This window comes from Littorina saxatilis, linkage group LG9 (genome assembly GCF_037325665.1).
Source record: "Littorina saxatilis isolate snail1 linkage group LG9, US_GU_Lsax_2.0, whole genome shotgun sequence".
NCBI classification, from domain to species: Eukaryota; Metazoa; Mollusca; class Gastropoda; order Littorinimorpha; family Littorinidae; genus Littorina; species Littorina saxatilis.
In genome coordinates this window covers 66187245-66213131 of record NC_090253.1, presented here as the reverse complement: position 1 = coordinate 66213131, position 25887 = coordinate 66187245, and the positions used below count along the sequence as shown (strand labels likewise).

Sequence of the window (25887 nt, the reverse complement as noted above, 5' to 3'; positions counted from 1 at the left end):
TCAACCTACCTTGCAAGAGTGGGGTGAAACACTCACTTCCTGCCAACATGTCTGCAAAAAAAGGAAACAATGCCAATGAAAGCTTAAAATGATTCTTTTGTTCAATATGTGTACACGTGCTTCATTTCTGGGGTGAAAGTGTAAAATATATCGATGGATTGATAGAACAATATATAGCCTCAAGTTCACCGCACCAAAAAATACTTATCAATCAACATTGTCATCACTCGATCAGCTATTCCATCTCTTTCATGTGTGTGTGTGTGTGATGGTGTGAGCGTGTGTGTGCTTGTGTACGTGTGTGTGTGTGTGTGTGTGTGTTTGTGTGAGTGTGTGTGTGTGTGTGTATGTGTTTGTGAACAAGCTTTGAAAAACGTATGTTTACCTTGCTCTAGATCTACTGATTTTCGTAGGCGGAGACTTCTCTGCCGTGAGGGCGGCTTCGTTTCCCTGGCAGAATTCAACATCTTGTACAGATCTGCCGGTGATTTTCTTTTCCTCCGCTTCGTGAGTCACTTGATCCACAGATTTAACGAACATTGAATGTTCTTTTAGCTCTTGTGACGGAAGTACAATCAAGGAATTAAGTGGGCATTCCTGAGTCCTCTGCTGGCTTCATGTCCACAAAGTAAATCGCACAAACTTGCAGCGGGGTTTGGGGGGTAGTTTATTACTTTGAAGAAGAACAGCTATAGTCGTCGCTGCCCGTTCAGCATTCTTCGCGCGACTTTTGCAGAGGAAGGCATATGCATTTTTTTTCTCCTGCTAAATGTTGCCAGGGTGCACAAACTGAGAAAGCATTCCCGATTTTCCACAATGTTCTACTTCTTTCGAGTCTTTTGCACAACATGATTTATAACTGCCAGTGTTAGTGTACGTCTAATTCATGATGCCTACCTGACAGCTGGGTCAAAAGTTACGTTTGAGAAAATACTCGAACTAAGTTCCAAACAACTCGAAGAGCAGACATGTAACATGTGGGATTTTGGCAAGCGGAAACGACGTAGATCTAATGTCATTCAAGGGTATCGTAATGTGGGAATGTCAAGGCCAGTTTTTGACTGGTTTTGAACTGAAGTTGGGCTCCGAATGGAAATAAACACTTCCTCCAGCTGCGCGACCCATTGATAACAACAGTTGGAACTGGTAGGAAGATGAACAGGTCTTGTGAACTGGCTACACACTGTTACGGTTCAAGTATAAGTTCAAAGTAAACACTCAACTGAGGTGGCAGGTAATGGCGGACTTGACTTCCTTCATAACCAAATATCACTCTTCTGACAAAAAAACGCAAATGCTATGTTAAACCGGAAAATACGTAAACCGGAAAAGGAAGCGCATCAAAACCAAAATGGCAGCCCCCATGAAATCCGAAAGGTCACGGAAAAAAGTCGTGAATAGGATGGGGGATACTACCTGGTAGATAATGCCCTAACCTCATCAGTAGGCCCACAATCGTCAATAGGATGGGGGATACTACCTGGTAGATAATGCCCTAATCACATTACTTGATTCAGTCACTTGGCAATGAATATTGTCAAGTCTCAAAGAATAATATCACGATTTAGTGACATGAACCAGAAAGTTCACTCAGTGGATAACCTTCAGATGTAAACACATCACTTAATCATTTGTCTTTGTCTCCCAAGTAACACTTCCCTTCAAACACAAGCACAACAATGTTTCCTTGAATCAAACACTCACTAATTATCACATCAAACCACCAGCAACCATCAGAGAATAACTTCTGATATTTTCTTACCAACCAAGATTTGTTGTCAGTCCAGTGTGCGTACCATCTATCAGAGCTCATAGCCCTAAAGATCTTTTTTTCTAAGGGAAGTTACTCTGTTATACCTACTCTCTGCTTATATTGGTGGTCTATTTCTGGTGCTGTCGGATTTCTGTAATCTGCCAAAACAGATCGATTGTTAATTTTCCACAATCAAGAATAACAAAACAAGCAAGGATATTATAATTTGATAATCATTCTGATATTATTATTACAAGACAAATTCTTTTGCGACTCGCACAATCTTGATGTAGAGACTGACGTTAACGCCTACTTGTCGGAATTTCCTTCACTGCCCCATAATTATATGTATGTCTGTCCCACCATAAAGTAGACATAACCAAGCTAAGAAAAGGTAACTCTTTTTTTTCTGAGACCATATGTGTGCTATCCAACTCTTGCTGAAGAGCTTCAAGTTATTTTTCTAAAGGGAAGTAACTCCGATTTTACTCGCATGTGAAGTCTACATTCCTCAAAATGTTAGTGGAACCATGTTTTGTTACTTGGCTGTTACAATTGTTATACCTTATAATCTGTGCAAAGCAATAGGCGACTTGCCCTATCGGCTAGCACAGCGAAGTCGCGCGATAAATCTGCAATACCCTGCTGGGTCTTGCGAGATCTGCCTCAAACTGTGAGAGGTTGCATTTCAGTGCAGACACTTCACCTTGAAAATTGTGAATTTGCACTGTGCAGCAGTGGGCTGCAGCAATGTTAGCCGCAAGAATAAATAACCCTAATAATCCTAAAGTTCGTCCGAAGTATCCAAGCATGGCCCGTACACAAAGGAAAGGCGATCAATTTTTTTTAACACAAGTCAGAGAACACCAGCGCTTGTGAAGCGATGGCTGAATTCTCTTCGACGTCAAAATGTATTTTTCTTTCTTTGAGGTATTTTTGCAACTTTGGTACTTGCAATCGCATGAAAATTCTGCTGTTTGGTAGCCATTGATCAGTGATTGTTCTGTATGGAAGGAACCATAACTCTTGAGAGCAAAAAATGTGCCCGCAGGGAAGTGAATCTTCCTTATCTTTCGTACCGGAGAGCTATCCAAGCGGGGTATTGTGCAAGTTGGCTATTCCATTCCCTTTACACTCTAGTATTGAATTGTGTCAGTTGTGTGTGTTTCCATTCCCTTTACACTCTAGTATTGAATTGTGTCAGTTGTGTGTGTTTCCATTCCCTTTACACTCTAGTATTGAATTGTGTCAGTTGTGTGTGTTTCCATTCCCTTTACACTCTAGTATTGAATTGTGTCAGTTGTGTGTGTTTCCATTCCCTTTACACTCTAGTATTGAATTGTGTCAGTTGTGTGTGTTTCCATTCCCTTTACACTCTAGTATTGAATTGTGTCAGTTGTGTGTGTTTCTGTGTCTGAGACACACACAGTGAGATATTTACTACATAGTGTGTAACTTCACACTCACCCAGGATTTTTACCAAATTACTTTCAATATCACCTGACAAATGTACTGTCAGGTCTCAAAAAAACCTCACATGACGGTATATATGTCATTGTAGAACGACATGTGACACAAGTAGTAAAATTTAGATTAAAAGTCCCACGGTGCCATTAACGACTTGAGTGTTTGTCCACTTTCAAAAAACAACAACAAAACATACGAAAAAAACAATTTTTCTTAAAATTAATATTAAAAGTCCTACGGTTTTAAGCCATTAAGGACTTGAGTGTTTGTCCGCTTTCAAAAAAAAAAAATAAATAAATAAAAATAAAAATAAGGAGAGGAGGGCAGGGGGTGGGGTTGAGATGATAATGCTCTGTGGAATTCGTTAAAATGAAAAGTAGTTCAGATGTTTCTTGGTAAGAATTATAAGTCTGTATTCTATATCTTGAATAACGGGTTTGTAAAATGATTTTTTATTCAAAACGAGTTAAAAGGTGGAACCTTTCAGGATCACCAGTAAAAGCAAATAGATGAGCAAGTAAGAGGAACACGAACAATAAATCTTAAAACTTTATACAAATAAAAGGATTAAGATGTAAGCCAAGAAGGCCGTGGTAATAAAAATAAAAATATGTACAGTTTGGCGACTAGTGAGCCTAGGGTGAGGATATGTTGTCTAGAGGGTAGTCGCTAGAATCAGGAGGGATGGCGGGAGCCACTCGACCTCAAACTGAAACACGCTGATGTGATAATCTGGGCTTAGAGTTATACCCACAGCCCCATGTCCGAGTCCCTGACCAGTCGGCACAGCAGCAAGCTGTGTGACCAGCCTAGAGAACTGCTACTGCGCAAATAATCCTGGGGACTCAGACCATGGAGCTGCATATGGTCATATAAGGTTTTAAAGGTAATTCTATTTGTAGCGCATGGAGCGAAAATGTGTTGGAATGAATAGGGTTCTCCACAATGGCAGGACTTGTTAAAGATATGAAAGCGGCAGCCGCCGGCACGGAGACGTCTGAAGATAGTGAGGAGGTTTGTTGGGAGATCGGGGTGTAGATCGTTCATATTAATGGGTTGATAGGACAGAGATGTTACGTACTGACTTCGAATGAGTTTACGAATTTTACTGTAGAACTCGGTTACTGAGTAGCCGATGTTAGTGTTAGCTGGGCTAGATTCTGCCGCCTCTTTGGCAGCGACATCCGCCAGTTCATTTCCCCGGACCCCTACGTGAGAGGGGACCCAGAGAAATGATACGGATGTGCCGGATGCGATTAACTGGTGACATATAAAGAGGATTTCTCTTTGTAGCTCTGCCCGATTTGATGTGTTTCGATGCAGAGCTTGTGGTGAAGAGCGCGAGTCAGAGCAGAAAACTACCGCACGCGGTGTGACTGGGAGGTCATTTATAAAAGTGCATGCCATGAGCAAGGCAAATAGCTCGGCTGAGAATATGGAGATGTCTTTATTAAGAGTATATTTCCTTGAGATTTTGAGATCTGGGATCACAAAGGCGCAGCCAACGCTGCCGTCTGCAAATTTGGATCCGTCAGTGAAGACTTTTAAATGCTCCGAGAATTTGTAGTTTAGGGTTTCTTTTGTAACAGTAGCTAGGTAGACGGGGTTATCTTTTTTGGTAGTATTATCTTCACTGTCATATATATTAATATAATAGTAGGGGTTTCCTCAAGCCAGGGCGGGTAGGAGGGTGGGGGGACCCTGGCCAGCTCACTGATCTTCACCCCGCTATCAGCTAGAATGAAAAAACAATTTACTGATAAAAGGGGTCCTTAACGTCCTCACAGGAAATTTTCCTTTTAGGGACATGAGTTGATGATACGGGAAAGAAAAGGGCAAGACCAAGCAAGCCCGACCGTGATAGGACCCCGGCCCCGCTCTCCATGAATAAGGGAGGGGGGTGGGGCAATAAGAAATATACGATAAGATCCTTGTAAGAGAAATATTCATAATTTTTCCTTTATATGCGTTGACTTCCTAGGGGAAGGACCATTAAAAACATGGATTTTTAATTCAATTTTAGTTTCGTTAAGAAAAAGATAAAACTCAGGACCACCTGTGAAAAGGTTTAAAAGTGACAACATTGTGAGAAAAATATAAAGAACATGCGCAAAACGTAATACTGATCTTCTATAGGGTAGTAACATTTGGCGGGGGTGTAGCTCAGTTGGTAGCGCGCTGGATTTGTATTCAGTTGGCCGCTGTCAGCGTGAGTTCGATCCCAGGTTCGGCGGAAATTTATTTCACAGAGTCAACTTTGTGTGCAGACTCTCTTCGGTGTCCGAACCTCCCCCCGTGTACATTACATTGGGTGTGCACGTTAAAGATCCCACGATTGACAAAAGGGTCTTTCCTGGCAAAATTGCTTAGGCACAGTTAATAATTGTCTACCTATACCCGTGTGACTTGGAATAATAGGCCGTGAAAGGTAAATATGCGCCGAAATGGCTGCAATCTACTGGCCGTATAAAATTTCATCTCACACGGCATCACTGCAGAGCGCCTAGAACTGTACCCACGGAATATGCGCGATATAAGACTCATTGATTGATTGATTGATTGATTTGGACACATCATTTCATTGACGCACGCATGAGTTGCTATGCGGCATTTGTTAATTATAAATAGGATAAAAAGACCTATCTGCGTTGTCCGTCGACCTCCCCGCCACTACAATAGTCGCAGAGGAGGCGACGTCACATTAGCAGTATTAACTGAGAGAGAAAACAGCTATCCTCTTGTTTATATTATCATGTTTTTATGTTTATTGTGTAATCCGGAAACAGGAGTTTAAAACCATCAGGGGAAAAAAAAAAAAAAAATCTTTTATTTAAGTACTTTCTTTCAAGCCACTGAACGCCATTTCCATTCAAATACATAACACAACAATACGTCACTGATTCAAATAGACACTGATGTTCACCCCAAACAAAGAGCAACCACTTGCAAATCATTGCAATTACCTTTTTGAGACAAGACATTGTCTCTATCCTATTTGTGCGCTACCTAACCATAATTCAAGTGCTTCTGGTTATTTTTTTTCTAAGGGAAATAACTCTCCTATTTTACTCACTTACTTTTTCAATGGTGCACCTTACTTCCCCTGACAGATATTGACAACAACACTTTGTTGAACACAAGTTTTTAGAAAAAGAAGTTTGTTCACAACTACTTCCAACAAAACATAAGCTTTGTCATACTAAATAGTCTTTAAAATAAAAATTAAAAAGTTCTGTAAATCTTCTTCATGTATCATGTATGATCGTTTTCACCCCGCCATTCAGGCCACACAAGCTGATTTTGGGGGCAACATACTGGGTATTTTCATGTTCCTATAACCCACCAAACTCTGTCCTAGATTACAGCATCTTGGTCTTGTGCATCAGGTATCAGAGTAAATGCGCTCCTTGATTAAGCCCAAAGTCATTCTTTTTACCAACAACTCTGTCCTAGATTACAGCATCTTGGTCTTGAGCATCAGGTATCAGAGTAAATGCGCTCCTTGATTAAGCCCAAAGTCATTCTTTTTACCAAACACTCAGTGCTAAAGCTCGTGCGGCCAACTGGGCAAAGTATATTTCGCATAGTCAACTTGGCCCAGTCAAGGACAGGCTTAACACTATTTGTGACTCAGGCAGACATAGTCAACTTGGCCCAGTCAAGGACAGGCTTAACACTATTTGTGACTCAGGCAGACATAGTCAACTTGGCCCAGTCAAGGACAGGCTTAACACTATTTGTGACTCAGGCAGACATAGTCAACTTGGCCCAGTCAAGGACAGGCTTAACACTATTTGTGACTCAGGCAGACATAGTCAACTTGGCCCAGTCAAGGACAGGCTTAACACTATTTGTGACTCAGGCAGACATAGTCAACTTGGCCCAGTCAAGGACAGGCTTAACACTATTTGTGACTCAGGCAGACATAGTCAACTTGGCCCAGTCAAGGACAGGCTTAACACTATTTGTGACTCAGGCAGACATAGTCAACTTGGCCCAGTCAAGGACAGGCTTAACACTATTTGTGACTCAGGCAGACATAGTCAACTTGGCCCAGTCAAGGACAGGCTTAACACTATTTGTGACTCAGGCAGACATAGTCAACCTGTGTCAAGCCTCAAGTCAAGTATTGCAATGTGGATTTTTTTTTTCAGCGTAGCAAAGGGTGTTTGAGTGGCATTTATTAAAATGTATCCCCACATCCACATCTATGCCATCTTGCACAAGAAAAGACATTTTTCATGAAAGTTTCATGATAATGCAGGACATAAAATGCCCTTTAGAGAGTATCTGCAGTACCACCTTTCAGTATAGACTGTTGTATGACCTATTTTATGACTGCCACACGCAATGGAAGGTAGAAATGAGTACCAGGACTCTCAACAAGAGGAAACTGTTAGCATGCTTGTGATGATTTGTTTAAGTGTAGCAATCTTTAGTTCGGCATAGCAGCGTAGTAATTGCTCTTAAAACATAGCATGCTACGCCGAAAGCGTAGCAGTTGGCAGCTATGCTCAGTCCGTCCCACTGCAAACCTTTCTTCATGAACCCTTACCTGAGCCTCTCTCTAGCACAGCGCAGAACAGCAAGTCGTTACGGCTGACGAAGCCCCCCTCCACCACCCGCTTGGCATGGGGCAGCCCTTCAAGGTCATCCAAGGTTATCCGCTTCAAAAACGACAGGCGTGAAACGATCTTGGCTGGAAACTTCTTGATGACTGATCCGCTGAGGGGTACGACGCCTTGCTCTGTGTACATAGATAGGCCATTCAATCATTTGTTAACATTGGACAAGAAGACTCCCTCCCTAAAAGATTTTCTCGGAGTTTTGTCAGTCTTAAACGGGGTCCACAACACTGAAAGATGACTTAACCACTGACTAACATCATCCTCCCCCAAACAATAACAAATAACAAGAGATGAAATCATATTACAGGCAAAAGGCTTATTTAGCCTGCAGGCCTTACACAGAGGACCCCCCCCCCCCCCCCCATTTTAAACACTCCAATTCAACACTTCCTCCCTTTAACCCCCTGTTTTCCAAGACGTTTTGTTGACAACCTGTGTAACCTGACCCCCATTTTAAACACTCCAATTCAAGACTTCCTCCCTTTATCCCCCTGTTTTCCAAGACGTTTTGTTGACAACCTGTGTAACCTGACCCCCATTTTAAACACTCCAATTCAACACTTCCTCCCTTTATCCCCCCGTTTTCCAAGACGTTTTGTTGACAACCTGTGTAACCTGAACCCCATTTTAAACACTCCAATTCAACACTTCCTCCCTTTATCCCCCCGTTTTTCAAGACGTTTTGTTGACAACCTGTGTAACCTGACCCCCATTTTAAACACTCCAATTCAAAACTTCCTCCCTTTAACCCCCTGTTTTCCAAGACGTTTTGTTGACAACCTGTGTAACCTGACCCCCATTTTAAACACTCCAATTCAAGACTTCCTCCCTTTAACCCCCTGTTTTCCAAGACGTTTTGTTGACAACCTGTGTAACCTGACCCCCATTTTAAACACTCCAATTCAAGACTTCCTCCCTTTATCCCCCTGTTTTCCAAGACGTTTTGTTGACAACCTGTGTAACCTGACCCCCATTTTAAACACTCCAATTCAAGACTTCCTCCCTTTAACCCCCTGTTTTCCAAGACGTTTTGTTGACAACCTGTGTAACCTGACCCCCATTTTAAACACTCCAATTCAAAACTTCCTCCCTTTAACCCCCTGTTTTCCAAGACGTTTTGTTGACAACCTGTGTAACCTGACCCCCATTTTAAACACTCCTTCCTTTTTAAGACCTGATCTGATCTCAGATTGTTGGAGGTGTGAAAGGGGGTTCCCCTGTGTATAAAGATGGTCCTCTTAACTCAACCAACCAACCAACCAACCAACCAACCTGCCGGCATGAGGTCCACTGTGTATAAAGATTGTCCTCTTAACTCAACCAACCAACCAACCAACCTGCCGGCATGAGGTCCACTGTGTATAAAGATGGTCCTCTTAACTGAACCAACCAACCAACCAACCAACCTGCCGGCATGAGGTCCACTGTGTATAAAGATGGTCCTCTTAACTGAACCAACCAACCAACCAACCAACCTGCCGGCATGAGGTCCACTGTGTATAAAGATGGTCCTCTTAACTGAACCAACCAACCAACCAACCAACCTGCCGGCATGAGGTCCACTGTGTATAAAGATGGTCCTCTTAACTGAACCAACCAACCAACCAACCTGCCGGCATGAGGTCCACTGTGTATAAAGATGGTCCTCTTAACTGAACCAACCAACCAACCAACCTGCCGGCATGAGGTCCACTGTGTATAAAGATGGTCCTCTTAACTGAACCAACCAACCAACCTGCCGGCATGAGGTCCACTGTGTATAAAGATGGTCCTCTTAACTGAACCAACCAACCAACCTGCCGGCATGAGGTCCACTGTGTATAAAGATGGTCCCCTTGAACCAACCAACCAACCAACCAACCAACCTGCCGGCATGAGGTCCACTGTGTATAAAGATGGTCCCCTTGAACCAACCAACCAACCAACCAACCAACCTGCCGGCATGAGGTCCACTGTATATAAAGATGGTCCTCTTAACTGAACCAACCAACCAACCTGCCGGCATGAGGTCCACTGTGTATAAAGATGGTCCTCTTAACTGAACCAACCAACCTGCCGGCATGAGGTCCACTGTGTATAAAGATGGTCCCCTTGAACCAACCAACCAACCTGCAGACCTGGCAAAAACATACCCAACGAAGAGAGCTGACGCAGCAGTCCGCGGCGCGCCTTGAGGCACTGTCGCAGCCGCTTGATGCTCTGCTGCATGTAGGTGGCGCTGATGGAGGTCTTGGCGCGCACGGTCATGCTGGTCGAGCCGCTCGGTGTGTCCGACTCCGTCAGGTCCAGAAACTGCAGACCGCCGAGCCACTGCGCCTACATGTAGGGTCGCCCCACACGGTCCACGTACTGACCAAACTCTCCCATGCTGCGGACAAAACAAGATAGGTCAGTCAATGGTGCAATGTACTGACCAAACTCTCCCATGCTGAGGACAAAACAAGATAAGTCAGTCAATGGTGCAACGTATTGACCAAGCTCTCCCATGCTGAGGACAAAACAAGATAGGTCAGTCAATGGTGCAATGTACTGACCAAACTCTCCCATGCTGAGGACAAAACAAGATAGGTCAGTCAATGGTGCAACGTATTGACCAAACTCTCCCATGCTGAGGACAAAACAAGATAGGTCAGTCAATGATGCAACGTACTGACCAAACTCTCCCATGCTGCGGACAAAACAAGATAGGTCAGTCAATGGTGCAACGTATTGACCTAACTCTCCCATGCTGAGGACAAAACAAGATAGGTCAGTCAATGATGCAACGTACTGACCAAACTCTCCCATGGTGCAATGTACTGACCAAACTCTCCCATGCTGCGGACAAAACAAGATAGGTCAGTCTGTGCATGCCGATGTGGCATGCATTCACCTACTTTTTGTTGTAATTACGTTTGATCAAGCCATTGCACGATGTAAAAAGAAGTAAACCGTGTTTTTATTGTGGCACCTTGTGGTGACCCGTTTTGTGGAGCGTTAATATTTTTACGTGAGATTCACGTGCTCCTTGTTCAGTTGTTGTGACCTGGTTTTGGTCGGAGCGTCACAAACTGCGTCGTTTAGTTCTAGAACACCGTGAGATTCACGTGCTTTTTTTCGTGTCTTGATTTTAGGGTGAGCCCTGCGAATCTGCGTTGCAAGTTTTAGAATACGTGTGACTCACGTGTTTTTAGCTTTGTAATGTCAGCTAGTTCCTTGGTCTTCTTTCTGTAAATATACCGTTTTAAGTTTTGAGCATGCACGGAGTGCGTGATCGGTTACTGATTGGTTGTAAAATAGTAGTTTCACCCGATTCTGTCTTAGGAATGTTGTTGGTTGGTCAATCCGGTGACCTTTGACTTTTGAATAACTATTCCATGTTAGGTTTTTGTTTCCATAAATACCACTGCTTGACTCCTGTCTCGTCAGTCGATCTGAGGGTTTTAGGAAGTGTTTGGTTTTGATCTGTAAACGTATGAAGGTTATCAAGTGAACCAACGGAGTGTTTCTTATGCTTTAACGTCAACGTAATGTTCTTGGAGACAGTTGTTTCTCAAGTGTGAATCGTTTTGTGCCCTTCGTTTGAGAGGCAACACGTTTTTGGTACTGCTGGTCAACCCACACAGCGCATAAGGTAATTTTGTTGTTACTTGTTTGTGTTGTGTTTTGGTCGCCATTTTGTAATGACTTTGTGAGTTGTTTATGTATAACGTGAGTTGAAAGTCTTGTTGTAGTGTTTCTTTATTGTGTGTTCAACTGTTCTAGTGTTGTGAACGTACAGCAATGTTTTGTAGACGCTAGAAAGTCGCTAATGTTTATAATGATAACTTGTGTTTTCTGTGGTTAACAAAGTTCGAAGTGAAACGTTTTCTCCGACTTTTTCAGCCTTACGTTAAAAGAATTTAGGTAAAAGAAGCTTGCGGTCTGTGGTGATCGTTTGTAAACGGGCTTATTTCTTGTAACGTTATTGAGGGAAAGTGGATGAGTAAATATCTTGTTTGTGACTTTGATTAACGCAGGAACGTTGTCGTTAGACTTTTTTGGTATGACGGTTTGCTTTGTATTCCTGGCCTGAAGAGTCAACGTTTTGTATTTTTCTGAAAGTAGCCATTTCGGATTTAAACGTATGTATGCTAAGTTTCTTGAGTACTCTTAGTGCTTATGGTATTGTTGAACGTAAGGAACGTAATTATTTATTGTTGTTGAAGGACCGTCTAACCAACGAGTGTTTGGTAATTGTAACTTTCTTGTCTGTTTGTCTTCGCCTGTCTTGTGATTGTTTATTTTTCTTGTTTTTACTTCTCGTGTTTTGTTAATGCATTTCATACTTTTGCCATGTCTAATAATTTGTTTTCTTTTCTCTTTTTCTTTCTGTTCATAAGTTTTTTACCGCAATACGTAGTACTGTAAATATATATATGCATTACTGATACCTAGTGTCAGATGTAAACAAATAAACCAGTACTTTTGCGCGTTATCGCTTGTAACCTGTGTTTGTCATTTCGTATGAACAATATGTAGTACCAGCCTCGCTCACGAAGGCGCGCACACAGTCAATGGTGCAACGGACTGACCAAACTCTCCCATGGTGCAACGTACTGACCAAACTCTCCCATGGTGCAACGTTCTGACCAAACTCTCCCATGGTGCAACGTACTGACCAAACTCTCCCATGGTGCAACGTTCTGACCAAACTCTCCCATGGTGCAACGGACTGACCAAACTCTCCCATGGTGCAACGTACTGACTAAACTCTCCCATGGTGCAACGTACGTACTGACCAAACTCTCCCATGGTGCAACGTACTGACCAAACTCTCCCATGGTGCAACGTACGTACTGACCAAACTCTCCCATGGTGCAACGTACTGACCAAACTCTCCCATGCTGCGGACAAAACAAGATAGGTCAGTCAATGATGCAACGTACTGACCAAACTCTCCCATGCTGCGGACAAAACAAGATAGGTCAGTCAATGATGCAACGTACTGACCTAACTCTCCCATGCTGAGGACAAAACAAGATAGGTCAGTCAATGATGCAACGTACTGACCAAACTCTCCCATGGTGCAATGTACTGACCAAACTCTCCCATGCTGCGGACAAAACAAGATAGGTCAGTCAATGGTGCAACGGACTGACCAAACTCTCCCATGGTGCAACGTACTGACCAAACTCTCCCATGGTGCAACGTTCTGACCAAACTCTCCCATGGTGCAACGTACTGACCAAACTCTCCCATGGTGCAACGTTCTGACCAAACTCTCCCATGGTGCAACGGACTGACCAACTCTCCCATGGTGCAACGTACTGACCAAACTCTCCCATGGTGCAACGTACGTACTGACCAAACTCTCCCATGGTGCAACGTACTGACCAAACTCTCCCATGCTGCGGACAAAACAAGATAGGTCAGTCAATGATGCAACGTACTGACCAAACTCTCCCATGGTGCGGACAAAACAAGATAGGTCAGTCAATGATGCAACGGACTGACCAAACTCTCCCATGGTGCAACGTACTGACCAAACTCTCCCATGGTGCAACGTACTGACCAAACTCTCCCATGGTGCAACGTACGTACTGACCAAACTCTCCCATGGTGCAACGTACTGACCAAACTCTCCCATGCTGCGGACAAAACAAGATAGGTCAGTCAATGATGCAACGTACTGACCAAACTCTCCCATGCTGCGGACAAAACAAGATAGGTCAGTCAATGGTGCAACGTACTGACCAAACTCTCCCATGGTGCAACGTACTGACCAAACTCTCCCATGGTGCGGACAAAACAAGATAGGTCAGTCAATGGTGCAACGTACTGACCAAACTCTCCCATGGTGCAACGTACTGACCAAACTCTCCCATGCTGCGGACAAAACAAGATAGGTCAGTCAATGGTGCAACGTACTGACCAAACTCTCCCATGGTGCAACGTTCTGACCAAACTCTCCCATGGTGCAACGTACTGACCAAACTCTCCCATGGTGCAACGTACGTACTGACCAAACTCTCCCATGGTGCAACGTACTGACCAAACTCTCCCATGGTGCAACGTACTGACCAAACTCTCCCATGGTGCAACGTACTGACCAAACTCTCCCATGCTGCGGACAAAACAAGATAGGTCAGGCAATGGTGAACGTGATAAAATGATAAGCACAATATTTCTAAAGTGCATATATCCAGAGTTTAACAATGCTCAGAAAGCTGCACAATCATGGGAAAAACAACAATAACATAACATTATTTACAGTGCATTCACACACACCTATCAATTAATAACACATTGCACTATAATACTTTATAACACACACAAATACAATGCAGACACCTATTTTAGATATGGGATGCAACACACATGATCCATCTTTGGAGTTTGGACATACTTGAACAAAATACTGATTTTAGATGTTAAAATATTTCACATGTGTATAGGCAGGTTTCATGGTATTAGGCCATTTTGATAGTCTCAGATTTGCTTAGTCTTTTAAATCCATATCTGTGAGAATCTGCTGTATTTGTTGTATTAACATGCAAACTAGTTGTTGTTTAAATACTTTTTTGAAAATAAAAGTTGAAATTTTTGATAATGTGTTTATTTATGTGCGTGTGAATGGTGGCGATCGTCAAAATACGGACGGATGAATTTACTTTTGCCACAGCATCACTAAACAAAGAACTAAATTCCAACACACACATGCACAAGTATCAATGCTGTGGTGGTTGAGAGTGCCAGAACACATTGAAATGATTGTTTTTCAACAACAATCGATATCCATAACACAAATTCTAACTTATACTAGCTCCGCAAAAAAAATGTATGGGGATTCGGATCTGTCCGTCCGCATAGCGATATCAAGAGCATCGAAACTAATTGTGATTTCACAGGACAAAAACACAAGTTTACCTAATTTTGTATACTGTAAATACAAGTTTGTGCACCCTTGAAGTGAGTTATAATGTTGCCGAGGTCAATTTGCCCTTGATCGACGCACGGTGACCCGAGTTTCAAAGTTGCGATCCAGTCCGTCTAAACAATGTAGCGATCGCCACATTTTTCTTTTCATTCAAAAACTAACCGTTTGGGGAGGAAGTGACCTCACGTTGTTTTACGTTGACGCTCGCGCTCGACAGAAAAAGACCGCAACAGTTTTTCAGTTAAAAAAATCGCAAAGTAATTACATTTTCTGAGGTTTTCTAGTGTCCGTCTAGTAACAATCGCCACTCTAGCGATCGCCACTGAGTGTTGAAGTCACATTTAACTCCATTTTCGACTGTTTTAAGAAACTATTTTGACGCTCAATCGTCACGTTTCAGTGTCGAAACACGTACTGTGCATTTGCAATCAGCCGGTGTGTCCAAACTGAAATGCGAGTGATGCCTCGATTTGTGGCGATCGCTCACGTGGTTGACGGACAGAAATACCTTCTTAGGGGGTAGGGGAACAGTTACTCCTCCATACAATAATGGTGTTTACAAATGATTGCAAACTTGTCTCTTTATAAACTGTTCAGACATGTCTTCTCTTCAATAATTTTCAGTTTTGCTCGGTTTGTTAATCAGGAGCACCCTGCAGTAAATGTTTCATCTGTGACAATGCTCGAAATGTTGACGTAATTCCAATGCCCATATCCTTCTCTTGTTACCTCATCTAGCCAAAACCATTGAAGATAGAAAGACATTTATTGAACAAACTAGATGCACAACACCAGTCTTAACACGTTTTGTTCTTACATGTATATGAAAATATTGATGGCCATGGAATGGTTTGAAAAAAAACACGGTTTTTTCCTTCAAAACGGTCTAGGTCTGCCGGAAGTCGTATTTTTTCAAACCATTCATTTGAGGATCAATATTTTGATATACATACAAGAACAAAACTTGTTAAGAATGATGTGTTGCATATTTTTTGTTCAATAAATGTCTTTCTATCTTCAACGGTTTTGGCTATATGAGCTATATGCATGCATAGGATGACCGTATTGCTTTTTTTGCGTTTTCAGGGTATGCCGCTTTGCGCCTGGTTTTTAGATATAAATAAGGACCAGGACTATAAAAAAAATTACTGTTTTTAGTTGTAACAAACTCACTTTGTTGGAAACACATGTCCTTTGAATTGTGTGCCAACATTTATTTTGTAGAATTTGAGTGTGTAAATAGTAAATTGCTGAACACAATACTGTGAAACCTGCCTATATGGCCATGCCTGCAAGTTACCAACGTTAAAATGTGCAAGCACACCATTTCAGGCATCTGAGGCATCACTGTTTCTATCCATAACGACCTAGCTCATACCGGTAAGCTGGGTTAGGTCAGAACTTGCCCATATCAGCCCAGCTAATACTGGTTAGGTCAGAACTTACCCATATCAGCCCAGCTGGTACTGGTTAGGTCAGAACTTACCCATATCAGCCCAGTTCACACTGGTTAGGTCAGAACTTACCCATATCGGCTCAGCCCATACTGGTTAGCTTGGTTAGGTCAAAACTTACCCATATCGGACCAGTCCATAGTGGTTAACTGGGTCAGGTCAGAACATACCCATATCGGCCCTGCTCATACTGGTTAGCTGGGTTAGGTCAGAACGTACGCATATCAGCCAAGCTAATACTGGTAAGGTCAGAACTTACCCATATAAGCCCAACATTATCGGAGAGACATTTTTTTAAATTTTCGCTTGAAAAACACGTCAGGAAGATAAACATATTTCGTCAAGGCTATTATTATCCTACGGACACGAAAACGTCACCTGTTTTTGAGTATGCGGGGAAACCGATGACGTGAGCCACATGTTTTGCAGGTGCCATTGTTTGGACAGACTGGCGTGCGTGAAGTAGGTGGTGGGTTCAGGGTTAGAGATGGGATGACCAAGGGAGGGGTACAGGGGAGGGGCAGGTCGAAAGGTAACCTTGAGAGGAGCGAAGAGGAGCGTGCATTGATTTGTGCGTACAGTAATGCGCGCGCATTTGTGTGTGTGTGTGTGTGTGATTAGGTTATGTCATATGCCAATAACACACACACACACCACGCAGAGAGAGAGATAGAGAGAGAGAGATAGAGAGAGAGAAAGAGAGAGAGAGAGAGAGAGAGAGAGAGAGAGAGAGAGAGAGAGAGAGAGAGAAAGAGAGAGATATATTCCAAGTGATTTTACAACTTATCCTGAAAGAAAACTCGCTTAAGCCGAACTGCAGGGTAATTTCTTGGGAAAGGTTTGGCTTATCCGAACTCGGATATGCAGAAACTCGAATAAGCGAAACAATTTTTCATTCCCCGGGCGAGTTCGTCTTAAAGGCGAAGATCGGGATGAATTTTTCTGCCAGTAGGAAGATTTGATTAATGGCCTCCAGATGCGCAACTGACACTCACACCCTCCATCCAGCAAGTGACACTCACACCCTCCATCCAGCAAGTGACACTAACACCCTCCATCCAGCAACAGACACTCACACCCTCCATCCAGCAAGTGACACTCACACCCTCCATCCAGCAACTGACACTCACACCCTCCATCCAGCAAGTGACACTCACACCCTCCATCCAGCAAGTGACACTCACACCCTCCATCCAGCAAGTGACACTCACACCCTCCATCCAGCAAGTGACACTCACACCCTCCATCCAGCAACTGACACTCACACCCTCCATCCAGCAACTGACACTCACACCCTCCATCCAGCAAGTGACACTCACACCCTCCATCCAGCAAGTGACACTCACACCCTCCATCCAGCAAGTGACACTCACACCCTCCATCCAGCAAGTGACACTCACACCCTCCATCCAGCAACTGACACTCACACCCTCCATCCAGCAACTGACACTCACACCCTCCATCCAGCAAGTGACACTCACACCCTCCATCCAGCAAGTGACACTCACACCCTCCATCCAGCAACTGACACTCACACCCTCCATCCAGCAACTGACACTCACACCCTCCATCCAGCAAGTGACACTCACACCCTCCATCCAGCAAGTGACACTCACACCCTCCATCCAGCAAGTGACACTCACACCCTCCATCCAGCAAGTGACACTCACACCCTCCATCCAGCAAGTGACACTCACACCCTCCATCCAGCAACTGACACTCACACCCTCCATCCAGCAAGTGACACTCACACCCTCCATCCAGCAAGTGACACTCACACCCTCCATCCAGCAACTGACACTCACACCCTCCATCCAGCAAGTGACACTCACACCCTCCATCCAGCAACTGACACTCACACCCTCCATCCAGCAAGTGACACTCACACCCTCCATCCAGCAACTGACACTCACACCCTCCATCCAGCAACTGACACTCACACCCTCCATCCAGCAACTGACACTCACACCCCCCATCCAGCAACTGACACTCACACCCTCCATCCAGCAACTGACACTCACACCCCCCATCCAGCAACTGACACTCACACCCTCCATCCAGCAAGTGACACTCACACCCTCCATCCAGCAACTGACACTCACACCCTCCATCCAGCAACTGACACTCACACCCTCCATCCAGCAAGTGACACTCACACCCTCCATCCAGCAACTGACACTCACACCCTCCATCCAGCAAGTGACACTCACACCCTCCATCCAGCAAGTGACACTCACACCCTCCATCCAGCAACTGACACTCACACCCTCCATCCAGCAACTGACACTCACACCCTCCATCCAGCAACTGACACTCACACCCTCCATCCAGCAAGTGACACTCACACCCTCCATCCAGCAACTGACACTCACACCCTCCATCCAGCAACTGACACTCACACCCTCCATCCAGCAACTGACACTCACACCCTCCATCCAGCAACTGACACTCACACCCCCCATCCAGCAAGTGTCTGGAACTGATTAGATAAACAGTAGTGTGGTGGTATCTCTGACACGGCCTGTAAATTAGCCTGTGGGCATTGGGAAGCTGGGTGTTAATAACTAATGATAACAGACTTGGAGGAAGAGTGGCTGTAGCACATAGCAGACATTCTTTCAAAACATAACATTATTTACAGTGCATTTACACACACCTATCAATTAATAACACATTGCACTATAATTACACATTAACATGCTTCCATTTGAAACTTCGAGGTCTTCATCGGGGATTGACACCCGACAAAAGCTAATTGAAGCCCGACGGAGCGAAGCGACGGAGGGCTTCAATTAGACTTTGGGAGGGCGTCAATCCACGATGAAGACCTCGAAGTTTCAAATGGAAGCATGTTAATGTTATTGTAATTCAATCTGACGACGATCTCTTTCCTGCTTTCATGCGGTTGTAAACAGACAGAATTGGTTCTGTTCTGTTCACACACTACTTTCAGTCCACCTACCTGCAAGGGTCAAGTCCCAAGAAATATGTCTCTGTATTCCTATCTTATCACTCTGCTCCTGTTTTGTTTTCTTTCACACACATTTTCCCTTCTTTTTTGACGGGTTTCTGGACACCAAACTCTAAAACAAATTCTTTCATCACAAAAGCGATCTTTGGAATTGACTGACGTAGTCCGGAAGAATTCATGCATCAACTTACGTCACGTATTCGACGTCATCACTTCGCATACCTTATGGTCTCGGTATATCGTTGGCCTTCATATTTCCCACTTGTAAAATGACCCTCAAAGCTAACCGAGACTAGTCAGGCGGTATCAATGCGCCTCGCCAGCAGGTTGTTAATGGATTTTTTAGCGAGTGGCTATCGACAATTAGTCACCGGTAATTTTTAATGAGTTGGGGCATTCTGACCAATCACAGGATCTGTTTCATTAAAACGCAAACTTGATTGAATTACAATACATTATAACGCACACAAATACAATGCAGACACCTATTTTAGATATGGGATGCAACACAGCGTGTTTGACTGTAATGCCCTAACCTCATCAGTAGGCCCACTGAGTCATCAATAGGATGGGAGATACTACCTGGTAGATAATGCCCTAACCTCATCAGTAGGCCCACAATCGTCAATAGGATGGGGGATACTACCTGGTAGATAATGCCCTAACCTCATCAGTAGGCCCACAGTCAGCGCAGGCGTCAATAGGATGGGAAGTACCACCTGGTACATAATGCCCTAACCACACCAATAGGCCCACAATCGTCAATAGGATGGGAAGTACCACCTGGTACATAATGCCCTAACCACACCAATAGGCCCACAGTCGTCAATAGGATGGGGAGTACCACCTGGTACATAATGCCCTAACCACACCAATAGGCCCACAATCGTCAATAGGATGGGAAGTACCACCTGGTACATAATGCCCTAACCACACCAATAGGCCCACAGTCGTCAATAGGATGGGGAGTACCACCTGGTACATAATGCCCTAACCACACCAATAGGCCCACAATCGTCAATAGGCTGGGGGACACTTCCTAGTGGACATTGCCCTAACCTCATTACTTGATTCAGTCACTTGACAATGCATATTGTCAAGTATCTTGACAATGCACATTGTTAAGTATCAAAGAATAATAAATCCTGAAAGGAGTTTTCACTTTGTCGGTAACCATCAGAGGTAAACACATCACTTAATGATTTGTCTTTGTCTCCCAAGTAACACTTCCCTTCAAATACAAGCACAACAATGTTTCCTTGAATCAAACATTCACTAATGATCACATCAACCCACCAGCAACCATCAGAAAATAACTGCTGATATTTTCTTACCAACCAAGATTTGTTGTCAGTCCAGTGTGCGTACCATCTATCAGAGCTCATAGCCCTAAAGATCTTTTTTTCTAAAAGGGAAGTTACTCTGTTATACCTACTCTCTGCTTATATTGGTGGTCTATTCCTGGTGCTGTCGGATTTCTGTAATCTGCCAAAACAGATCGATTGTTAATTTTCTACAATCAAGAATAACAAAACAAGCAAGGATATTATAATTTTATAATCATTCTGATATTATTATTACAAGACAAATTCTTTTGCGACTCGCACAATTTTGATGTAGAGACTGACGTTAACGCCTACTTGTCGGAATTTCCTTCACTGCCCCATAATTATATGTATGTCTGTCCTACCATAACCAAGCTAAGAAAAGGTAACTCTTTTTTTCTGAGACCATATGTGTGCTATCCAACTCTTGCTGAAGAGCTTCAAGTTATTTTTCTAAAGGGAAGTAACTCCGATTTTACTGGCATGTGAAGTCTACATTCCTCAAAATGTTAGTGGAACCATGTTTTGTTACTTGGCTGTTACAATTGTTATACCTTATAATCTGTGCAAAGCAATAGGCGACTTGCCCTATCGGCTAGCACAGCGAAGTCGCGCGATAAATCTGCAATACCCTGCCGGGTCTTGCGAGATCTGCCTCAAACTGCGAGGATGTTTTGATAGCTCTGTGAGAGGTTGCATTTCAGTGCAGACACTTCACCTTGAAAATTGTGAATTTGCACTGTGCAGCAGTGGGCTGCAGCAATGTTAGCCGCAAGAATAAATAACCCTAAATAATCCTAAAGTTCGTCCGAAGTATCCAAGCATGGCCCGTACACAAAGGAAAGGCGATCAATTTTTTTTAACACAAGCCAGAGAACACCAGCGCTTGTGAAGCGATGGTTGAATTCTCTTCGACGTCAAAATGACGTGCCATCCCGGTACTCCGTTGTCTGTTCAATAACTTTATCAGCTTCAGTTTCTTGTATCCTGAATATTGTATTTTTCTTTCTTTGAGGTATTTTTGCAACTTTGGTACTTGCAATCGCATGAAAATTCTGCTGTTCGGTAGCCACTGATCAATGATTGTTGTGTATGGAAGGAACGATAACTCTTGAGAGCAAAAAATGTACCCGCAGGGAAGTGAACCTTCCGTATCTTTCGTACCGGAGAGCTATCCAAGCGGGGTATTGTGCAAGTTGGCTATTCCATTCCCTTTACACTCTAGTATTGAATTTTGTCAGTTGTGTGTGTTTCCATTCCCTTTACACTCTAGTATTGAATTGTGTCAGTTGTGTGTGTTTCCATTCCCTTTACACTCTAGTATTGAATTGTGTCAGTTGTGTGTGTTTCCATTCCCTTTACACTCTAGTATTGAATTGTGTCAGTTGTGTGTGTTTCCATTCCCTTTACACTCTAGTATTGAATTGTGTCAGTTGTGTGTGTTTCCATTCCCTTTACACTCTAGTATTGAATTGTGTCAGTTGTGTGTGTTTCCATTCCCTTTACACTCTAGTATTGAATTGTGTCAGTTGTGTGTGTTTCCATTCCCTTTACACTCTAGTATTGAATTGTGTCAGTTGTGTGTGTTCCTGTGTCTGAGACACACACAGTGAGATATTTACTACATAGTGTGTAACTTCACACTCACCGATGATTTTTACCAAATTACTTTCAATATCACCTGACAAATGTACTGTCAGGTCTCAAAAAAACCTCAGATTACGGTATATGTCATTGTAGAACGACATGTGACACAAGTAGTAAAATTTAGATTCCTACGGTGCCATTAAGGACTTGAGAGTTTGTCCGCTTTCAATAAACAACAACAACAAAACAAACATAAAACAATTTTTTTTTTTATTTTTTTTTTTTAATATTAAAAGTCCTACGGACTTGAGCCATTAAGGACTTGAGAGTTTGTCCGCTTTCAATAAACAACAACAACAAAACAAACATAAAACAATTTTTTTTTTTATTTTTTTTTTTTAATATTAAAAGTCCTACGGTTTTGAGCCATTAAGGACTTGAGTGTTTGTCCGCTTTCAAAAAGAGGAAAGAAAGAAACAAAAAATAAGGAGAGGAGGGCAGGGGGTGGGGTTGAGTTGATAATGCTCTGTGGAATTTGTTAAAATGAAAAGTAGTTAAGATGTTTCTTGGTAAGAATTATAAGTCTGTATTCTATATCTTGAATAACGGGTTTGTAAAATGATTTTTTTTAATTCAAATCGAGTTAAAAAGTGGAACTTTTCAGGATCACCAATAAAACCAAATAGATGAGCAAGTAAGAGGAACACGAACAATAAATCTCAAAACTTTTTACAAATAAAAGGATTAAGATGTAAGCCACGAAGGCCGTGGTAATAAAAACAATATGTACAGTTTGGCGACTAGTGAGCCTAGGGTGAGGATATGTTGTCTAGAGGGTAGTCGCTAGAATCAGGAGGGATGGCGGGAGCCACTCGACCTCAAACTGAAACACGCTGATGTGATAATCTGGGCTTAGAGTTATACCCACAGCCCCATGTCCGAGTCCCTGACCAGTCGGCACAGCAGCAAGCTGTGTGACCAGCCTAGAGAACTGCTACTGCGCAAATAATCCTGGGGACTCAGACCATGGAGCTGCATATGGTCATATAAGGTTTTAAAGGTAATTCTATTTGTAGCGCATGGAGCGAAAATGTGTTGGAATGAATAGGGTTCTCCACAATGGCAGGACTTGTTAAAGATATGGAAGCGGCAGCCGCCGGCACGGAGGCGTCTGAAGATAGTGAGGAGGTTTGTTGGGAGATCGGGGTGTAGATCGTTCATATCAACGCACAGGGTTTGAACTGTCAAGTGCAAATATCGCTCCATGTGGCTGTCATTTGTTTTCCATTTAAAGAGAAGATAATGTCTTTTGACATAAAGTTGTTTCTCAGGTTTTTGATCAAGTGTAGTGGATCTGGGATGACAAAGGATTGAACATCGTCATGTAATACATATATGGATTTTCGATATCGACGTTTCTGTCTTTGATCCATTTCCACTAGGAAGGCTCTTGGTCCATCACAGGGCGAGTTCGTCTTAAGCGTGTTTGACTGTAATGCCCTAACCTCATCAATAGGATGGGGGATACTACCTGGTAGATAATGCCCTAACCTCATCAGTAGGCCCACAGTCTGTCAATAGGATGGGGAGTACACCTTGGTAAATATTGGCCTAACCACATCACCTGATTCAGTCACTTGGCAATGAATAATGTCAAGTATCAAAGAATAATATCACGTTTCAGTAACATGATCGAGAAAGAAACTCTCTGTGGGTAACCTTCAGATGTAAACACATCACTTAATCATGTCTCTTTGTCTCCCAAGTAACACTTCCCTTCAAATACAAGTACAACAATGTTTCCTTGAATCAAACACTCACTAATGATCACATCAAACCACCAGCAACCATCAGAAAATATCTCCTGATATTTTCTTACCAACCAAGATTTGTTGTCAGTCCAGTGTGCGTACCATGTATCAGAGCTCATAGCTCTAAAGATCTTTTTTTCTAAAAGGGAAGTTACTCTGTTATACCTACTCTCTGCTTATATTGGTGGTCTATTTTTGGTGCTGTCGGATTTCTGTAATCTGCCAAAACAGATCGATTGTTTCCACAATCAAGAATAACAAAACAAGCAAGGATATTATAATTTTATAATCATTCTGATATTATTATTACAAGACAAATTCTTGCGACTTGCACAATCTTGATGTAGAGACTGACGTTAACGCCTACTTGTCGGAATTTCCTTCACTGCCCCATAATTATATGTATGTCTGTCCCACTATAACCAATCTAAGAAAAGGTAACTCTTTTTTTTCTGAGACCATATGTGTGCTATCCAACTCTTGCTGAAGAGCTTCAAGTTATTTTTCTAAAGGGAAGTAACTCCGATTTTACTGGCATGTGAAGTCTACATTCCTCAAAATGTTAGTGGAACCATGTTTTGTTACTTGGCTGTTACAAGTGTTATACCTTATAATCTGTGCAAAGCAATAGGCGACTTGCCCTATCGGCTAGCACAGCGAAGTCGCGCGATAAATCTGCAATACCCTGCCGGGTCTTGCGAGATCTGCCTCAAACTGCGAGGATGTTTTGATAGCTCTGTGAGAGGTTGCATTTCAGTGCAGACACTTCACCTTGAAAATTGTGAATTTGCACTGTGCAGCAGTGGGCTGCAGCAATGTTAGCCGCAAGAATAAATAACCCTAAATAATCCTAAAGTTCGTCCGAAGTACCCAAGACAAAACATAAGCTTTGTCATACTAAATAGTCTTTAAAATAAAAATTAAAAAGTTCTGTAAATCTTCTTCATGTATCATGTATGATTGTTTTTACCCCGCCATTCAGGCCACGCAAGCTGATTTTGGGGGCAACATACTGGGTATTTTCATGTTCCTATAACCCACCAAACTCTGTCCTAGATTACAGCATCTTTTCCATGCAGACTTGGTCTTGTGCATCAGGTATCAGAGTACAGCAGTCCCTGCAATGTACGGCCCCCGGCGTGAGCGGACACCTGACATGTACGGACACATTTGCTGGCACGGAGTGTTTTCCTTCTATATTTGCCCCCCCTTAAACGGACACCTGCAAAACGTGGACGCGGACACTCATTTTCGGTCCCAACAGCTGGTCATACCTCCAATGTACGGACAGACCATCGTCAAATGTTCACCACAACAAAGTCGATAACAGAGCAGTCCGGCTCTTGGTACAAAGATCACAGCCGCAATGGCGTGATGACAGTCACTGATAACTTGAGTGCACGTGTACCCATCAGGAGAGGGGGGGGGGGGGGGGGGGGGTAGTTTTGGTCAGGAGTGGAATACATGCGAAGATGCCAACATGAAACTGCACTGTGCTCTTTATTCTTGTCTGTTGGACGTAAACAACAGAAACCACATGTACAGTCGATGAAGGTCCTGCGAAAGAGAGTGAAAAACGGCCACAGTTCTCAGCATCGTGTGTCTGTGTGTACCTCTTTCATTGACAAGATATTCTTGTTTCCCCTCAGCCTTGACCAGCCTAATCTGTGAACCCTTCAGTTGTCTTGCTTTGTCAAAAGTTACGACACAGTCAACTGGTTTTGCTCTGAGTGAACAGTGCAGCTGGCCTCTCTGGCCACAGCCCCAAACAGTACATGGCTGGAGGGAGTGAGAGAGAGGGAGGGGGGAGGGGGGGGTGGAGGGGTAGCTGGCTAAACTCTGTGGGGTGTCCGGTGTCACTACATGTCAACAGGAAGAGCATTGGAGAGAAATAGAGAGGTGTACTCTTCCACACAATTTCCAAGCATCAGTTGTCACGGCTTGGGGTAGGCATTAGTGAGGGAGAGTGGGAGCTGTGTTATGTACAGTGTAT

General features: G+C 43.2%; 2 protein-coding genes across 2 annotated transcripts in view; one reads left to right on the top strand and one right to left on the bottom strand.

Moving 5' to 3' along the window:
• The window catches only part of LOC138976869 (THO complex subunit 5 homolog), a 103497-nt gene extending 95387 nt beyond the window's left edge, over positions 1-8110 (bottom strand). Inside the window, exon 1 of the mRNA XM_070349754.1 lies at positions 7776-8110. The gene's annotated coding sequence lies outside the window, so the exon portion shown is untranslated. The remainder of the gene's footprint in view (positions 1-7775) is intronic.
• Positions 8111-16692: 8582 nt separating this feature from the next.
• LOC138977331 (protein FAM186A-like) lies at positions 16693-18687 on the top strand. Its single transcript, XM_070350231.1, has 2 exons — positions 16693-16732; positions 17177-18687. Exons 1-2 carry the CDS (start codon positions 16693-16695, stop codon positions 18685-18687), a joined length of 1551 nt encoding a protein of 516 aa, XP_070206332.1.
• Positions 18688-25887: the final 7200 nt, after the last annotated feature.